Source organism: Bemisia tabaci, chromosome 1 (assembly GCF_918797505.1).
Source record: "Bemisia tabaci chromosome 1, PGI_BMITA_v3".
Classification (NCBI taxonomy): Eukaryota; Metazoa; Arthropoda; class Insecta; order Hemiptera; family Aleyrodidae; genus Bemisia; species Bemisia tabaci.
The window spans coordinates 49,479,491-49,498,841 of record NC_092793.1 but is presented as its reverse complement, the minus strand read 5'-3'; the positions used below and the strand labels follow the sequence as shown (position 1 = coordinate 49,498,841).

Below are 19,351 nucleotides of genomic sequence, written 5' to 3'. Positions count from 1 at the left end.
ACTTGGTCGCACTCATAGCCCTTTCTTTCCTCCAGAGGGCTTCGTATGGTTCACATCGTTAGGGGAGGCCATTAACCTATGGCACATCATGTAGGGCACAATTTTTCCGAATCTCCAGTAGAATTTGACCGTAAAACTTTGAAAAAGCTCTTTGAGAGAGATCGCGATATTTGGTCACTACAAAAAGAGTAGAATGCAAGAGAAAAAATAATACAAACTTCGACAATTTTCCGGAGGGTCCGGTCCGAACTTAGAATTTGTAAAAATCGTAGAATTTTTCATTATGTTTTGTATTTTTTTTAGTGTCAAATCGCTGGCGTCCTTTTAAAGGATCTGAATCCACGTCTATTAAATTTTCCTGGAGGCTCGTAAAAATTATCCTTTAAAAGATATCATTTTAAGGGCCTTCTCAATCACGATGCAAACTAAATGGGGCCTCACTGGAGAAAGAGGTAATTTAAGAGACAATTATGAATACAACGCTTGGTTTTTGAACCCCTTACTTTGAAAAAAACAAGCTTAAACGTGCTTTTAATTGTTTTTAACAGACGGGACAAGTGTAGCTTAAAATTTACGCTACCGAGCAGTTCCACCACTTACGGTCTACTAAACGCGGTCCCAAGATGCTGTTGATGACACTGAAAAATTATTTCCTTTTGGAAAAAGGAGTTCATTCTATCGTTGGTGAGATGGCAAGAGAGATGGGGAGAGAAAGAGGGGGAGGGGGAGCAAGAGCACGGGTGTGCGGCAAGAAACATCAACGTCTAAGAGGGTCGCACGGAGCACTCAAGGAGTTTTTCATGGCCATGAAAGGGTGCAAAAAATTAATGAGTACTTTTTCAATGCAGGGTTCCTAGTTGCTAAATTTATTGGAAATGAACCAAATATCAGATAATCACAGGTAAAGGTAGCTGGAGATGTACTGATTTTATCCCGTAGGGCACTGTGCACGTAACAAGTGAAATATCGTAAGTGGTACAAAGGTCACTGATGTCAAGGAAACATAAACATGTTTTGATTGCTTGCTACGATACATTATTTTAGACTAGGTTCTTCGTTATTTTTTCCTGTTAGTTTTGTGCTTATTCCATAAATTAAATGGAAGAGAAACAGTGATGATCGCAACATCCCAAAGAATCAGCAAGCCAGCCAACGGACTAGCATGAACTCCAACTCCGAGTTGGGTGAAGAAACGCATTTCAGAACTTCGCGTCCATTTTTCAAGTCAAATTAATTTTGCGGGCTCCCACTTTTTTCACGAGCGAGCGAATGCTCCAGCTCACTTTGAAAAAAGCGCAAAGAGGAAACCTCTTTAAATCAACGCAAGGTGGTTCTATTAACGTGGTGAGTAGTCACTGCCGCTGTTGAAAAGCAAGCCCCGCTTTTCATTTCAGGACGTGAGTGCTCATTGTCAGTTTTGTAGAGTCTAACTTGGGAGTATTAATCTCTTTTTGTGGGTATTTTGGACACATCTCAGAGCTTCATCTGTTTTTTGACTTGCTCTTTAAAATGCCGCGCGACGTTGACGGGTCGAAAAATTACCGAACCTCGCGTCCTGCCGAAATAAAACGCTTGACTCTTACAAATAAGTCTTGCTTTCGCAATCCGGCTAAGGTCAGAAATTGCACGATTCCCATTCTTGTCACCACGGGTGGATCATTATATTCTGAATTTTTTATTACATTTTAAAATAAGGAACAACTAAATGAAAACAACATGTGCCGTTCGTTACCTTGTGCAGATGGGTGTTTTTTAATGAGCTAAACATAGCAGTCCCTGACTGTAAAGTGAAGTCCAGTCCATCTCTCTCTGCTTCACTGAAAACAATGTTATGCCTGATTTTGAATCAGCCAACCCAGTTGGTGATGTATACTGGCACTGACTAAGCTGATGTTCAACACCACTTAAATTGGTGCATTACACGACCTGTACAGTTGGCGGTGTGAGATGATGTCTAGCACCAACTGGCTGATGTTAAAACTCAATTTTATTGGTGTACAACCAAGGTTAAGAGGAGAAACTTTGACTCGCTCTTTCTGGTGTTAAGCTTTTAACTTCATACAGACAACTCTCTCTTCCTTTCTAGTTACAATTAGATTTGGCTTAAAGTTACCTTCTATGAGTTGATCGACCATGGCGAAAACATGTGAGGTAGCTTCATCAACCATGACCCATCCTCCGGTTGTGATTTCGAGGCGACCCTGGTCCAAAAGCTTCAGAACTTGTTTCTTCTTTGTTGGATGAACACTGCAACAATACAATCAACAAGGGTCAGAACGGATGACAGAACTTATACAGACAATATATTGATGTAGTGGCTACGTCATTCTTGCTATATTAGACATACTGATTACTGATTTGCGAAAAGAGCAGGATCCATTCTCAACGGTTCAAACCAACATAACTACAAGTCCAACTTCTGTATGAGTGAATTGTGCAAATTCATCACAATTTTGTCATTTACAGCTTCCTGAAAATTTGGTTGAAAGGTGGTTCGATTGAAACACTTGCCTTTCATGGAAGAAAGGTCCCAACCCCCTGGATCCCCTGGCTTTTACATTGGTTCTACCCTTGATTGTGAGATGGCCAAGGCACCAAGGGTTACGAAAACTCACTCCCTCCGTTTCATGGTCACTTGGTATAGGCTTACCTTCAGCCCGGAGTCTAAAGGGAGTCGAGTCCGAATGAAAATGAGAAGGGAAGAGAAAGAACCGCTAATCCGGCCAGGACGCTAAACCTGGATAAATATTGCGGTTTGGGTCCGTGGCCGGGATGGATGGGAATGGAACAGCGGGAATGAACGGGACCCAAGAAAAGTAAACCGAAGCGCCAAACGGGCTGCAAACGCAAGTGCAGACCCACGGACATTTCTAAGGCTGCTATGTCAACATCTGCCCCGATAATGCGCCCTCAGTCACAGTTGCAAAATTTTCTGACGAACTGGTGATAGAACGACAGGGGGATAGATAGTTTTCAGGCTCGGAATATAAACAGCCCTCATATTATTCACCAGCAATGAAAACACAGTTCTTTATGGGAGTTGTCCTCTTGTACGGGGTGTGAACAGCAGGAACTTATTGGGCGTTCAAGATTCCAGTAACGCATTTTTTACGTTTGTTCATACTCCCGTGCCTTCTGTAACGCACCTGTGGCGCAGGAACATGAGGAGAGGATTAGGTGCTCAACCATCAAAATGAAATTCTACGACCAACGCAATAGAACACCAGACAAGGTACGGACTGGAGCACCACAAGCTAGGTTTGTGGGGGTAAATACATACACACATATAAACCGCTTTCACGGCGCACTTTGGCGCTTTGCGACACCCAGCCGCCAAAGTTACCTATCCTCCCAAAGCTCTTCAGCGAGTTGGCACTCCCTCATTTCATCTGAAACCCCCTGTCGCCACCATTTCACTGGTATTCCCCTTCTTCCCCCTTTTGGGGGTGCATTCAAAATTTAATTTTGTTTTCTCCCATTGAAGGCTATTCATTTATCGATCTGCTTTCAGTTGATTTATTGCAAACTCAGAAATTCGCAGAAGTTTAAACTACAAAAGCTAAAAATTGCTCTCAGCTAAATAGTTCGCGATGCTATCTAAAGGATCTCCTTGAACGCTCCCCGAATCACAATGTAAACCGTGTGCTGCCATGCTAACACTGGAAAAAAAACACATTGGATCTGGAGTCCAGACTCTTGAAAACATCGACAAGAAAAAGTACTCTTGATTCAATCAGAATCTAGCTTCAATCAAGAACCAAGCCTCTCAATTTAAGCAGATTTCGTTTTGATTCAAGCAAAAATCCGATTGAATCAAGAGTATTTTTACTTGTCAATGTTTTCAAGAGTCTGGACTCTAGATCCAATGTGTTTTTTTTCCAGTGAAGGAAGAACGCCGTATAAACATTCTACAGTTATCGAATTTCCCCGAATAGAACATGCATATTTGAGGAAAGTTATGCATATTTTTCCTTGGAATTTTCGGATAATTTGGATTAAATGGGAACTAAATTGTCTGAAAAATTGGAGGCATAAAATTCAGAACTTTCCCAATAAGTTTATTTGTTATTGAAGGAAATATGGCAACGCCTGAGCGCTCACACGGCGTTTTTCCTTAGCACGGCAGTATGGGGCCTCACAGGTAAAAGGAGCTGTTCGAAAGGCGACTACGAATACGACCCTTAGGGGGAAACTTGGCAAGACGCCAAGTTGAAAGCTGGCTCCCAAACGCGACGACCCGCACACGACGTTGCTCCTCTGACATAAGGGTGTATCCCGGTTTCCAGGTGAGTCTTCTCCTCCGTATAACCCTATGCTTTACAGGGCTCATGTAGAGATGGAGATACGCTCTTACGCATGAAGAACGATGACGAGGGTGATCCGGGAGAGGTAGAAGTTGGTCCCCGCTACGAGCCAGAGTCCTGAGTCCAGCAGAAATACGCGTGATCGTATGCATGGGTGGAGAGGAGCCAGACCCCCGATCCAAAGTTGCCCGATCGTGAATATTTTATATGGGTGTAAACGAAGATAAACGGTAATTTTTAGCACTACCTGGCAATGATGCCCCGATCGGCAAACCAGAAACCCTTTAGTGCTTCGCCAGTCCATTGCCATCCCGCCTCCGACGACCCTCACCCCAACAATACTCCTGTCCTAAGGAAAAACGCCGTAAGAGCATTCAAGCTATTCTTGCCAAATCCCTCCAATAAAATGCGAGGTTTTTATAAAGCTTGTTAATTTTATCTTTTGAACTGATGTACTGAGGAGACAAGTTGCCGAAGAAGGTCCTGGATTTGGTTCCCCTTAGAAGGAGTGAGCGCAGAGGGCATAAAGTGCGAGGGTGGAGGGATGAAATCGAAGCAAGAATGTCAAGGTGTTCGGTCCTCGAGGGATTGTGGTTCAATGGGGGACATTCGCGGTTAGGTTTCGTCGAGCGCCAAGGAGTGCTGTAGCGAGGAACGTGCAGGAAGTCAGAGCGCCTTCAATATTTTGCTATGCAATATGGGCAATTCTAAAGCATGAATAGTTGCATCCTGTTATCTATCGCGATTTGGCATGGTGGCACGCATCGCGTTGCAACACACCTACGAGAGAACCGGTGGAAACTCAGTGCGCCTTTAATACTTCGTGTATGCAATCCACACAATCGCGGAGCGCGAATAGTTGCATCCAGAAGTCTATACTAATTTAGCACGGCGCGGCCGGTGCCAACACAGTGTCGTGCGTTCAAGAGAGCTAAAAGAAAGCCAGTGCGCCTTCAATAATTTGTGTATGCAGTCCGGACAATCGTGGAGCAAGATTAGAATAGATGTATTCAGAGGAGGACCCTAAAGATTCTGAAAATGTCAAGGAAAAATATTCATAACTTTCCTAAAAAATAAACATTTTATCGAAGGAAATTTGGTGACTGTCGAATGTTCATACGGCGTTCTTCCTTAGCACGGCAGTACAGCTCGAGCCCTTTTAGGCGCTATATAGACTCCGCAGAGAGATACACCGAATTTCTCTCAGGGTGTGTTTTTAACACTGTGCAGAAAGAACGTAAGCAGCTTTACTCCCTTGTACCGATAAAAACTTCGCAATTTTTCACAGGATTTCATCCGTAAAGGATAAAACTTTAAAATGCAGGAAATTTGGCATCGTATGATTGTTCATACGGCGTTTTTACGTAGGAAGGGAGAATAACGGAGCCGACCAGCGATCGGCTTTGCGCCGGGATTCAGTCGTCCCAGACGCAAACCAATTCGGGGGCATTCGCCTGAAAACGCTCTTACAAAGCCATACATGAATGTGATCCCGTGCCGGGAGTTCCCTTCTGTTGTACCCGCGAGTTGCTGTGGGACTCGAAAGGGTGGAAGGAAGCCCACGTGGACAGTGGAAGGAGTAAAGAGAGAAGTTGTTGGATCTCAATCCTCGCCCGACCCTGAAAAATACTGAATCCCACAATGGTACCTTAAACATTCAGTTTCTTTTTCATACCTTGCGATTTATTCTCCCTTTCGGGGAATTTTTTGATGGAAATTTGAAACAGGGTGACGAGTTTCTCGATTTCAAAATTTTTCCCTAATTTGTCAGGGTTCTGAATATTAAATTCCTTGATTTTTCCACTTTCTGCAGTTACGCATGAATTCGCATAGAAATTCTTTCCCTGGAAAATTGTTAGCGCAAATTCTCTTGGAATTGAACAAATGCAATTTTTTGGCTTGAAAAAAAGTTAAGCGATTCAACTTTTTATAAGAATACGCAAGTACAGTTTTTGTCCAAAATTTTTCCGATTTTTGCACGAGATCAAATGGTAAATCTGTGAAATTTTCATTCAGAAATCCCTAAGACTCACTTGGTAAAAATGCAAGGGGGAATTTGGAAGCATTTTTTTTTTTTGTGTGTGGGTATGAGAGAGGGTGTGTTTGTGTCGCACTAGGTAGTTTTAAAAGTTTTAAGGAAACACCCAGATCCGTAGAAAAAAATCTGCCTATCGAGATCTAACATTTTGTCTTTATCTTCTCCTTCTCTCCTTATCTTCCTTCCTCTTCATTATATTTTTCTTTTTTCTTCTGTTCATTCGTTTAGAAAGAGGGGGGGGGGAGTCTGTTTGCGAGGAGGACGATTTACCCTGACGACAGCCCTGGTGGGAGCCCATTATTTGGTCACTGTGACGCACCACTTGGCGGGCGTTCCCGCTCCCTGTCCGAGAGTAATCGCTGTTTACCGGGCGTGTAGGCGGAGGTGGCGGCGGGAAGGTAGGGGCACCGCGCGAAACTGCGAGACTCATTCGAATCCAATCGACTTGGAATTTAATTACTCCGCAGCCGTGCACACTACACACGGAATAACCCAAATGATCCGAGCTCCCCCCTCCCCCCTCCCCCTTCAAGCGCCCGGCCGAAAGTTCCCGTGAAAGCTCCAACTTTGGACAAGTGTTGCCTCGCGAGCGCGAGTGCGGTCGGCTCCGGAAAATTGTCGCTCATCCAATCACGAGAGGAAATGGGCAGGCTATGTGCGAACCTCGATTGGCGCGCCGCATTTCAGGGCGGTGTTCCTTCCATTCGGATTAAACGGGGAGGGGGTGGGAGCAGGCGTATTCTGATATGTTTCGAAACTCGAGATCGGCGAATTGGACCGCACGTTTTGCGATTGGGAACTGATATTTTAGGCTCATTCTGAAAACAACGCATGTGTTATTCACGTTACTGCGCGAACATGCCTCATCTTTACCATTTTCTTTTTCCTCCTCCTCCTCTTCTTCTTCTTCTTGTATTCTTCTCCTTCTTCCTCTCATTACGTTCCTTCTTTTTCTTCTTCCTCGTTCTTCTCCTTTTTCTTTATCTTCTTGATATCCTCTTTTTCCTTTGCCTCTCTCCCTCATTGGCGAGGATCCAGCAATTTGGCAAAATAGTCTTTCCTCCATTTAAACCTACGGAAAGGTATCGATTCTTGAAGGGGTCAGGTGCTCCGTCAAGGATCGATTATTTAGCATACGTTTAAATGGAGCAAATCCGGTGTTATCCGCCTCTGCTCTTCCTCGTGTCAACTTTTATCCTTCCTCTTCTTTTCTGTCTTCTTCGATACACTGGAAAAAAAAACACATTGGATCTAGAGTCCAGACTCTTAAAAACATCGACAAGAAAAAGTACTCTTGATTCAATCAGAATCTAGCTTGAATCAAGAACTAAGCCTCTTAATTTAAGCGGATTTCGTTTTGATTCAAGCAAAAATCCGATTGAATCAAGAGTATTTTTTCTTGTCAATGTTTTCAAGTGTCTGGATTCTAGATCCAATGTGTTTTTTTTTCTTTTTTTTTTTCTAGTGTACCCGAATATTTTCAAGTACCTGCAAGAACCACGCTCACCACCCGTACGAAGTGGGGAACAAACGACGCTCCTCGGGTCACGAACCCGAACCGATAATCAATAAGAGTGCCACCGCACCAGCGAGCTACCGAAGATGATCAAAGTGAATGACGAGTGACAGGAGCTTTACACGCAATCCGAGTTCCCGGAGATCCAGGTCAGGAACGCGTAGTCGTTTGCTCACGGGAGAGCCGGGAGCAGCGGCGAGGGGGGGGGGGGGGGGGGAGCCGGGAGCTAAACACCGTGTTAACTCCTTCATGAACTTTAATGTCCCCGCCACCGCTGACGTCTGGTCTTCGAGGCGCAACATCCATCGGTTAGCTCGCGGCGGGAGGAGTTGCAATTTTATTTCGCCCCCGGGAATTGCCGACGTGCTCGAGGCCCGGCGCTTTAGTTTAAAGTGTCTGGTCGAGCACTTTATCCCCTCATTAAGTTTCCAACCCCCGACTACGCCCGACCCCCTTCCCCGCTCCCCGCCGGCCTACCCTGCTCCGGCTACGGAAACCTATACGCCGTCCAAATATTGACGATTAGAAGTAACCGTCCTGCGGTGCCGTGTGACGTCATTTGCATCGCGTACCAGGGTAGGGGGTCGTTCATAAACCTACGGATTTAACCGGAATCATGCTTAACTACATTCAACGTTGCCTAATTTTTTTTAATGTCTTATGCCATTTTATTTCTGCTCGGTTCTCAAAATTGGATTTTGGTTTGGAGTGCTTGACAGACGGAACGACAGGGTGTCTACTTAAACAGGCTGGCCGAGAATCGGTACTTTTACAGTACTTTTTCAGTACTTCCTTATCTGAAAAATTCAGTACTTTTACAGTGCCTCCAAATGTTTGACGAAATTCGAAAAATTTCAAAAATTTGAATATCTAGCTCAAATTGCGACAAAAATGACAAAAATTAAAAATTCCGGACTTTGTTGGGGAATTTCCGCACTTTTTCAGTACTTCCGGACCGCCCTTAAAAAATCAGTACTATTTCCGGACTTGTAGACGTCCTGAACAAAGCCAGCAGTGGTCTGTTTGAGGGGGGGGGGGACATTCCGACAAAATAATTTATGTCGTGAGGGGATCAAAATACTTCCTCGAGGTAGAGTCGATAATCTAGTTAAGTTTAATTTATTTATTTTATCAAGATAAAGCAACCTAAAATTCCATAATTTCCTCCTTTTCAATTTTTCAGTCTTACTGACTTTTTCTATTCCTCCCTTCTTTCAAATTTTTCATCTTTCTTGACTCGCACTGAGATTCTAATTCTTTCTCCCTCTTTCTCTTTACTTCTTCTAGAAAAATACTGACTTTTACAAAACGTCGGCCGAAATCACAACTTATACGGAGATTTGAATTTTAGGCAAAGACATTCGAAAGTTTTACGGGCTGTCTCTTGATTTTTCCTTATAACGGCAACCACTAACTGCCGGTTTTCTAGACGATCGAGAACCATGTATTGTAATGCCACGAATCTTCTGTGAATTTTTCTTGGATTATGCAAAATATAATCGATAGTGTTACGGAACAAAAACACTTTAAAAGTAATAAATGGCATAGAGAAAGAAGTTCAGTTATCATGCGTAGAGAGGTGGGTCAAATGCATCATCTAGATTTTGGGTAGGCCCAATCCCTACTCGGATCAGTGCCGTGCCCTCTGAGGGCTCGGCTAGTTCCTACCCAAAATATAGGCGGTGCCATAATAGGACCCAGCCTTTGAGTCGTTTTTTCCGAAAAGAAACCAATTTAATAATGACATTTTGAGCAAAAAGAGCTTAAGAGCGGCGTTAGAAGATTTAAAAAATAATAACGTGAAAAGATGATTACTTAAAATGAAAGACTCCGCTTTTTCAGCTTTTCCAGCCCCCTCCCGCTTAGATCTTTTTTTCTTCTTTGTTACACTGCAGAAGCGGTATTATTTAAGAAGAGCAACTGAGGACATTTGAAGAGGGAAAAGTCGACTGTTGCACAAAAGTAACTCGTGAACTTTTAACGCAAGGTTGGATAAGATCTAACAAGGTATAAAAAATGCAAAATTTCAGTTACACGAGCATTCCCTTTTTTAATCCGAGGTCTTGTCGCTAGATTTTATCGAGAAACGAAACTCGGAGACCGTAAGCAGGGATTCTACATTTAACTGAAAAAAGGTGGAAAAGGGGGAAAAAACTTTTATGCTTTCGTCCCTTTGCTTTACCCCCGTCCACTTTTTCCCTATCGTACTCGTGATCTTTCAATCTCCTTGGGTTTATGGCGCGTCCCGCAAAAAATCCTAAATGAAAGTTCCTGTTCGCAGTTAGGTAACTTTGAAAATACGAGTGAGATTGCGAAGGAAAACGGTTAATGCAAGAGTACAGAGACTGAGTGTTGCACTAGCAGAAATGAAAATTAGATAAAATATCATTAAAAGAAAGATCAAACGTGTGAAGCCGAACATCAACGTCGTGAGTTACCGGCGAGAAACGGTTGAAAACTTGTAATAAGTTGTGAGAATACAATACAAACATTGTAAAGTTGTAAAGGCATGATACACACCTATGCTCTTTTCTACAATAAAGTGAAAATAATCGAAACAGCATACAATTTCGATAATTTTTTCCAATACAAAGCTCGAAATTCTGTTTTTTATGGTGCGAAGTAATTACCTTTTCAAAAAATGCCTTACCTGTCCCACCACTGGGCTAAAAATGAGACCTCTGACCATATAAAGGTCATATTGGGCATAGAAGTTAGTTTCTCTGCCATGTAGTTCAGGATGTGTTTGGTGGTCGAATGATAATATCCCTCAAAAGTTTTCAACCATCCTGGATCGTTGTGAGAATGTGGCACCAAGATGACCTGTGACAGAAAGAAACAACATTATTTAAAAATGCGAATTTTACACAGCGTTCATCCTAGAAAGACACTGTTAGAATTTCAAAACATGAAAATAATCTCCGATTTCGAAGTCAGATCTTCGTAGTACCATGGTAATGGTGGTTTTCCTCACACACTGAGAGAACTAGGTACAAAGAAATCACTATTTACTTTTTTTACACGGAGAAAACGGTTGACGACGCACAACCAAATTTTGCAAAATGCACTGCACGCCGAAGATTGGCGACTTTTGACGATGGTTTTCCAGTAGCGCAGAAGATTCACCATTCAGGGTGACAGGTTCCCTTGGCTTTTGAAAATCCCAGATTTTTTCATGACTCTTCAGGATTTATGAACATGAGGTTCTTTGAATTTTACATGACATTTAAACATTTATTTTGACACGATTTCTCATTAAAATGCTTTTCGCGAAATTTTTTGGAATTATTTCGGCCGAAGAAAATAATTTCAGAGTTCTGAAGCGAGATTTCCTGTATTTCACCGGACTGTTTAAGGATAGGCAAAATTCCCTGACTTTTCCAGGTTTTCAATGACTTGTCAAGAACTTGCCACGCTGTTTTTAGATGGATCGGAATGAAGCATTAATGGGCCTCAACTTCGAGTCGGCTTTGACGCACGTCAACATCCTTGGAAATGAACCGCGGTGAGTAAGGAGGGAAGAATGCGAATTAATGAAAATCAACAGAAAGCGAGCAAACGGACAGGGTCGAGGGAATAGAAATTGACCTCATTTTCTTGGGGAGACGCCATTTGAGCGCTGGAAAGCGATGAGTGCCGACTTTTAACTAATCGGATGAAACGATAAAGAGGCTTTGAGGAGGGTGACTTGAGGAGAGACCGAGTTGACAGATGTAATTCTTGAAGAGCAAACATCGTTTTTCAAAGGTTTCGCACCGGTGCGGGAAGATGAACGAGTTACTAACCTCCCTCAGTCTGTGTCTGCCAAATTGGACTACATTTTGCATCTAAAAACTACGATTTCTTGCTTATTTCATGAACAAAATAAGTGGTATCAGTTTCCGAATTGGAAGGCGATTTTAAGGGTGTGCTGGAAATTTAAGTTCGTTATGGCTATAAATGACGTCCGACTGGACTGGAGTGAGCTACTCCCGTAAAACAAAGAAAGAAGGCAGCCCAAGTTGTAAATTATCATTTTCGATGTTTCAAAACGGAGAACAAATGCAGGAACATAGCTAAATTTTTCGTACTAATGCGGCTGAATGAGAAAAATTGGACCTCTTGCAAACTCTATACGGTCTGTATTTTTTTTTTTTTAAATTAAGACTTCCTCAAAGACCGAGTGCTTACGCAGACATGCGAACTATATAAAATCTAACGACCTATATGGTTCATAGAGAATCGAGTATACTTCAGAGTGATGTACCTTTATTTACACCGAATTAGTTATTTAGGTTCTTCGACAAAACATCTGTCATATCGAAAATGGCTCGAGTCATGCATATTTTATCCGATTTTACGAGGTGCCGTTTTCTATTAATTAAAAAAAAAAAAAAAAAAAAAAAAAAAAAAAAAAAAAACTTAAGAACACTCGGCAAAGTGAATTATTTCTGTTTAGCATTAGTAAAGAAACTTAATGTACAATCTAAAGTAGAAAGAGAGCCGAGAGAGAAACAATTATTTTGTGACGACAGCTTTTGGCACAAAACATTTTTCAGGAGAGGAAACGGGAATTTCAGCAGACCTGACAACAGATTTCACCTTCACGGAGAGGTTTTTAATCTTTTTTATCCAGATTTTGCTCGTTTGCTCGGAAACAAGCTTTCAGAGTCGGCAAGTCTTCATTTACCTTGCGAAGTAAACTAATTCTAACCCTTTCTTAGTTCCACCCATCTGTTTCCTGAAGTCCTGACTGTTATGCGACAAGCCCAGCGTTTTGAAATAGTAATTGGGCTTGCTTTGAGAGACTGTGGCATAGCATCAAATGAGCTGGTTCCAGCACACACTATCAAAATTAGAGGTAAAACCCTAAATACATTGAAGTCTTAAGTATTTGTTCTTCAATTACAGTTTCAAACGGGCGAAACCAATACGACTCGTTGCACAAATAATTTGATGAACAGAGAGACATCAAGAAAGGAATGCCATGCACAGAATAGCGATCGCAACATTGAAATACAAAAACAGGCAACAAGAAAAAGCTCACTTTAATCATGTATAAGTCGAGCTGGATTAAAAACAGCTACAAAGGCTTATTTCATGGAAGATGAAATAATTACCCGACATAGGCACGACAAAGCAGCGATAAGACATAGTCAACCAATCAAGCACCGCCTTTTAACCTATGTCATCTGTGTCCACCCGACAAGCACAAAATTTCAACAATCGGGCTGCTGAATTGATTCTACACTGTTAAAAATCGAAGAGTGAAATTCGGTGCAGGAGTCTATATAATGCTCAAAAACCCTGAGTGATATGAATACGAAGTGAAACTAGCGCCATAAAAAGGCGTAAGACACTCTACAAAAAAAAGTAGATTCCGCTCCGTGATAATTTCACTCTGGATTTTTGGGCGCTATACTGACTCCGGCACAGAATTTCACTCCAAAATATTTAACAGCGTATCTCGTTGTCATTTCCTCTTCAAGTAAGACGTCCTCATCTCGACGTCTAATTGATGCGGAATGATCTTCATCAGCTCAGAGCTAATCGTTGATATTGCACAATACCGAAATTTCTTCCTTACAATTAGATTTTCTTGAAAAATGACGTCACTCCTTTGAATGAAAACCTATTCATCACGGGACCAACTTTCAGCACCGTAATCTGACCGTAGAATGAGATTTTCAGCATACCCTTTGGAAAAGGGTTGGTTTTCCTATTCGGTGACGGGGGTGGGGTAACAAATTGGGCTGGGGACGGGCGTACTGTGTTTGAGTCGGTGGTGGTCCGCGAATTCGACGTTTTGGAGATGGCAGAATGTAACAAATGAACGTCGAAGTTTCGATTCCGACCAGTGGCGTGGCGTGTTTGGCGATACATCGATTGATGCGTCATTCAAACCTGTGGAAAAGGATCGATAAACAGGGTGTTCGCAGCGAACATCTTAATAATCGATCTATTACCATACGTTCAAATGGAGGAATATCGATATGATCGATCATTCACGCAACGCCACTGATTCCGACGTTCCAGCGGAACAAAGGTACTAGGGACGGAATGAATGCTATATATACTTTACGAGCTGACAGGAACCGGGGTATCGGTGACAGGAAACAATGTTTGAACGGCGGCGTGGTTACCGGAATGTCTCAAAAAATAGGCGAATATTGGACCACATTTTTAATCGGGAGCTGCAATTTCTGACTCATTCGTAAAACCACTTATACGCATAGGGTTAGGTACATACGTTGTTTCTAAACTGAGGCAGACAAGATGCAGCCCATTTAGCCAGCTCATTCCTGCCAAGCAGTTGCAAAAACAGTGAATAATGCTTCGCCCGTTCAAAAACGACCCCCGCGACTTTTTGAACCCTAATGAGAAAACTCCGATGAATGAATGGGTCAGAGGCGAGGCGTGAATGATCAAATATCAAATACATTTCAACGTTGCTAAACAACGCGAAAATTAAATTTTTACTCCAAAACTGAAAATTTAACAGATTTTCCTTCTAAATATTCGCAAGCAAGTCCAAAAAAAAAAAAAACAAAAAAAAAAATTGAATACAAATTGCACAGTCGTACTGTTTGAAGACTTTAATTGTTGGAACCAATGGAGAATTTGCACAAACATTTTTTATTGCTTCATCTGAAAGTGCCTAAAGAGCTGAGTTTGCAGTATTTTTTAGAATTTTTTATGTTAAGGAAAATAGTATGAAAACAGATTTGAAGTGAGAAAATGCGTCGACTAGTGACGTCATCTGGCGGCATTTCCCATTTAAACGCAAGTATTTTAGCAGATTGGATCATTTTGTCATATCTCCTCCAATAATTGTTCAATTTACGAACCAAGGGTATCCTCTTGTTCAGCTCACTAGGTAGCGTCCATTCAAACACGGAATTCATCAACTTTCAGAAACTTACAAATTCTCCATTTGGCAACTTTAGAATGGAGTTACATTCTTGCGTCTGAGAAAAGACGAATTTTCCTTCACGACGTCTTCGAAGATTCCTCAAAACTACGAAGTTGACGTCGGGAGATTTGGCGACGCTCGAGTGCACATACGGTTTTCTTCCCGGGGACGGGAAAGTAGCAGTGGGGCAGTTGATAAAGCGTATCAGTTTACGAGTGAGCAGGCGGGCGAGCGGTGATTGCTCGGTCAACCGCGAAAGCCGTGGCTCGCGGCGTGGCGTGGCGCGAGGGAGACATCTGCAAACAATCGGATCCCCGGTCCCTGTCTCGGTCCCTGTCGAGCGTCTTGGGGCTCCGTGTTCGTGTCGCGGCGGCGGCGGCGGCGGCGGCGGCCTGTTCGTGACACCACCGCCAAGACGACGCTTGGCGACGTCTCGACCCGGGGTCCCCACCTGCGAGAGGATACTTCCGATTGAGATGTTCCTTTTCGCGCTCTGCGATCGCGTGGCCCTCGCGCGCCACCGCGCCACGTCGCACAGTGGATCCCAGTCGAATCAGAGAAAGGTCACGACATTAAAATTTTGAAAACGAGCCATGAACTACCGTTGTATACAAAAACTTTGAGGTTCCAAAGTGCGTTCCATTTGGTGTCCTCGTACAAATTTATAACTGTCTTGAAATTCAGAGCCCCTTAAAATTAAAATGTGACGAAATAAACGTCAAAAATGCAGTATTATTCACAACTTTCATGTCCGACCTCTCTAATCGATTCGATCCAATGTGCGTGGCTGGGCGGGGGCGGGCGTCGACGCGTTGAAAAACGCCGCGACTCACCTAATCCGAACGCCTGGCCAGGGGGTAGATTTCCTGCCATGCCAAACATCGAGGACCCACCTACCCCCTCATCGTGCATCAATTTATGGAGGACTAGGAGAAGAAGAAGAAGGAAGGAGGAAACGAGAGTAGGTACGAAGAAAACGATAGGAAAAAGAAGAGAAAGAAGCGAACGAGAAGAGGAAGATGAGAGGAGATAAGGATATGAGAGGAGGAAACAAAACAGTGGCGAGCGTGAATGATCGATACGATATTCTTCATTTGAAGCTATGGTAAAGAATCGATCATTAAGGTGTTCGTTGCGAACGCCCTGTTTACCGATAATTTTCAATAGATTCAAATGGCAGATCAATCGATGAATCGCAAATCACGCCACGCCATTGGAAACAAAGACAAAAGAGAGGAAAGAAAAGAGGATTGGGAAATGGGGCGAAGAAGAAAAATAATAGAAAAGAGAAAGAAAAAGAAGAGGAATGGGAGAAAAAAATAAAAAATGAAGCCCAATTACGTCTGTAATGACACAAACGCAATATGGAAATAGAGAAAAGGAAAGGACGCGCGTTGATGACGGCGTAGAGATACAACTATTCGTGCTTGGCGGGTGTCCATGTTGCATCTACAAAATTGAAGGCGCTATAGCGCGAGGAGTGAGCTAGCGATGCATTGCTCCGCTCTGTACTGCCACTGAGGTGTGGCTCAGATATGGCAAAGGAGCTATAAAACGAGGTCTGAATACGTCTCTTTTAGTTAGTACTCGGTCAACAAAAGTCGGAGATAGTCTCTCCTACCCGTTAAAAAAGTTCCAAGGATGCGCGTAGAATTAGAAACTTAATTTCAAGAATGCATTACAAGACAAGTAGCAAACTATTTGTACTACCAAAAATCAATTTCTCTATTAGGCCTTCAAAAAAAGAAAAAAAACCTTTAGAGGTCAGTAATTTTTTGAGATCGGAAAATCCGTGAAGAAATCAGTGTGAAAAGCGTACATCTATTCCGTAAAAACTTTCAAGAAGTATAACGGTGTGACGGAAAGATCCTCCAGCCCTACTAGTACTCACTAGTTTCTCCACAGCTGGCTTTTGAGGTGACACTCGCGCCTTCATTTTTACGACCTGCAAATTGCCTGACAACACGAAAGCTTAAGTTCACTGCAGTTCGTCATTCAGCAACGCTGCCACTTTCCGCATGAAAATCTCCCTACCTAGAGCTAGATTAAGTTCTCGCTGGAAAAAAGGTGTGACAGAGAATGAAAACATTGATGTGCTACCACCCGCACTGCCGTGCTAAGGAAGAACGCCGTATGAACATTCGAGAGTTGCCACATTTTCTTCACTAAAATGTTTATTTCTGAGGAAATGCATGAATATTTTTTCCTGAGATTTTCAGAAACTTTGGGTGAAAATTGCGAACAAAATTATCTAAAAAATTTGAAGAAAAGTATTCATAAGTTTACCGGGAAAGTCGTGTTTTATATAAGGAAATTTGGCAACGCCTGAAGGCTCATACGGCGTTCTTCCTTAGCACAGCAGCGCAGTGTGATGACGCACGCGAAGGTCGAAGGCACTCGTAAATAAACAAGGGATGGGACCAACAATGGGGCTACAAACTTACTAGTGGATATGTAACCAACATTTTGAAATCCAAAGAAGTTGATTCCCGCATTACCGTTCGTTTAACTCCTCTGCTTAATTCAGTTTATAAGATAGGTTACTAACCTTAGTCTGGTCAATTTTTCGGTAAATTTAGTTTGCAATTTGCTGAATTATGAGATAAGAAATTTTAGTAATAATTTGTATTTAATCTGCAAGTTTTCAACCGTCAACTCAATGGGCCTCTAAACAAGGAATGGATTCAAGAACTACGCAATATGTTTCCTCTTAAATATTTCACGAAGAAAAACAGATTATACAGCAAGAAGTCTGGGTCGCATCTCTTCAGAAATATATGTCTTTCGGTTGATCGGCATAAGTACAAGTGACGTCATTGGTATAATTTAATTTCCATTTGATCAGTGTTAAACAAGTATCCCACTTAGGAGCTACTTCCCGAACTTCCGGTTGTGCGAATCTTGACGTGCGATCTTGACGGCAAAAATTTGACTTTTTTTCTCGTTCAGATCATCACTTGATGGCCCATTATGTGACTAGTCCAACTAATTTATCAGAGCCAAAAAACCTCCTCTCATGGCAAAGCTAACCAATTTACCGGGTTAGCCCACTAGGCAACATTCAACGACAACTTTTCTCAAAATCTTAGTATCCTTATAATTACAGCACTGACGTTATTAAAAATGCTGCGTGCATCATGACCTCATCAAGGAGCGGGCGAAAAAAGCCAACTCCAGAGCTCGTCAAAACTTCCCACCAAAACAACATGGACATTCGCTTAATTTACATTTCTACTCGGCGCTAGCGGTCCGAATCACGTCCGAACAACAGCGTTTTGGCGCCCACTCCAGGGCTCATAAAAATGCGCGCGAAAGTTTCCGAGCAACTTTTTGACTTTTCGTGGTGCGAGTTTCGAGTGGCTATGCAACCTGCTCGACTCCATCTTGGCGCGCATTCTCATGGGCACTGTTGCAGATTAGTGCTTAATTTGGCAAACTCTACTTGAAGATACTGTAAAAAATTTGAAAATTTTCGAGAAATATTGCGATACTGCATATGAAAAAATCCGAGACCGATCTGCGGCCAAATTAAATTGAGTGGTGGATGAAAAATAGGGTTCGCCTCACTTCAAAAGGTGGGCCCTTGCGTTGAAATTAAAATAGTTATGGTATGTTTCTTTTCTTCCTTTGGGGAGCGGCAATCTAACAATAAGTTCTTAAGCACACAGTGTTGCGTTCGCGAGGAACATGCTTTTTTTCTTTTGTGAAAGTCGGAGGGAATATTTTGAGGACGAATGAGAAATAAGCCAACATCGCAGGTGATGAAAACGGTCCTTGCCAGATGAATCGGGCTGAGGAGAAATGAAAAAGTCTAAACATGCTGACGTAAAGTATGGAGTGTGGGAAAAATACGACCTCAAAATTGCATTCAGCTGGATATTGCCAGACTGATACGTAAAAATATGTGTAAAGCAGGGGGACAAGGCATTTTTGGCATTTCTTACCACGAAGACATTTTTTTTTTAAACCTTTCATTTTGTATCACTTCTTTGTTTACTTCTCTTTTCCTTTTCTTCGGGAGAAAGGCAGGGACTTTGCTTGTGAACGATCATTAACTCCACACGGAGAGGGGAGAGTTCAATCATAGACACTGAACTTCAATTCATGTTGAACACAGAACTTTTTCGGTTCAGGTAACCGAAGTTTTCGGTTCCTCTAACCGAAAACAGAACGGACTTGATAACTGCTACGAAATTTAAAATAGTATTTGATTAAAATATTGCTTTCAAAAGTCCAGACAGAGTACTCACTTTAAGAATATGAAATTCTAAGTTCAACATCGGAAATCTTTAACTTTTCCCTGACTTTTCACGGCGTGAGTAAAAGGTCCAGACTTTCTCCGACTTTTCCCTAATTTTTCAAAACCTTTTCAACATGTCGACACAAATCGCACCTCAGCAAATTTCTTACAGCCTGGCAGCGAAGCTGTTCTTTTTTCGAGAGTTGCGAAATTCTCAAGGAGCATTTCTTCATTCTCGTTATGTTGTGCACTGTTAGAAATAAAAGGGGTCGGAGTGATTTGGAGTGAACCGGAGTGAAAGACTTCGGAACTTCAAAATTACCAAATGAAGAAAAATGACATTTGGTCGAGTGAATTCTGC

At 42.3% G+C, this 19,351-nt stretch overlaps 1 protein-coding gene across 1 annotated transcript in view; it reads right to left on the bottom strand.

Annotated features, from left to right (window-relative positions):
- alpha-Man-IIb (alpha-Mannosidase class II b) overlaps positions 1–19,351 on the bottom strand; it is a 72,830-nt gene that overhangs the window by 22,874 nt on the left and 30,605 nt on the right. Inside the window, exons 3-4 of the mRNA XM_072302387.1 lie at positions 10,509–10,681; positions 2,114–2,247 (exon numbers count right to left, since the gene is read on the bottom strand). Coding sequence (XP_072158488.1) covers positions 2,114–2,247; positions 10,509–10,681 — 307 coding nt within the window. The remainder of the gene's footprint in view (positions 1–2,113; positions 2,248–10,508; positions 10,682–19,351) is intronic.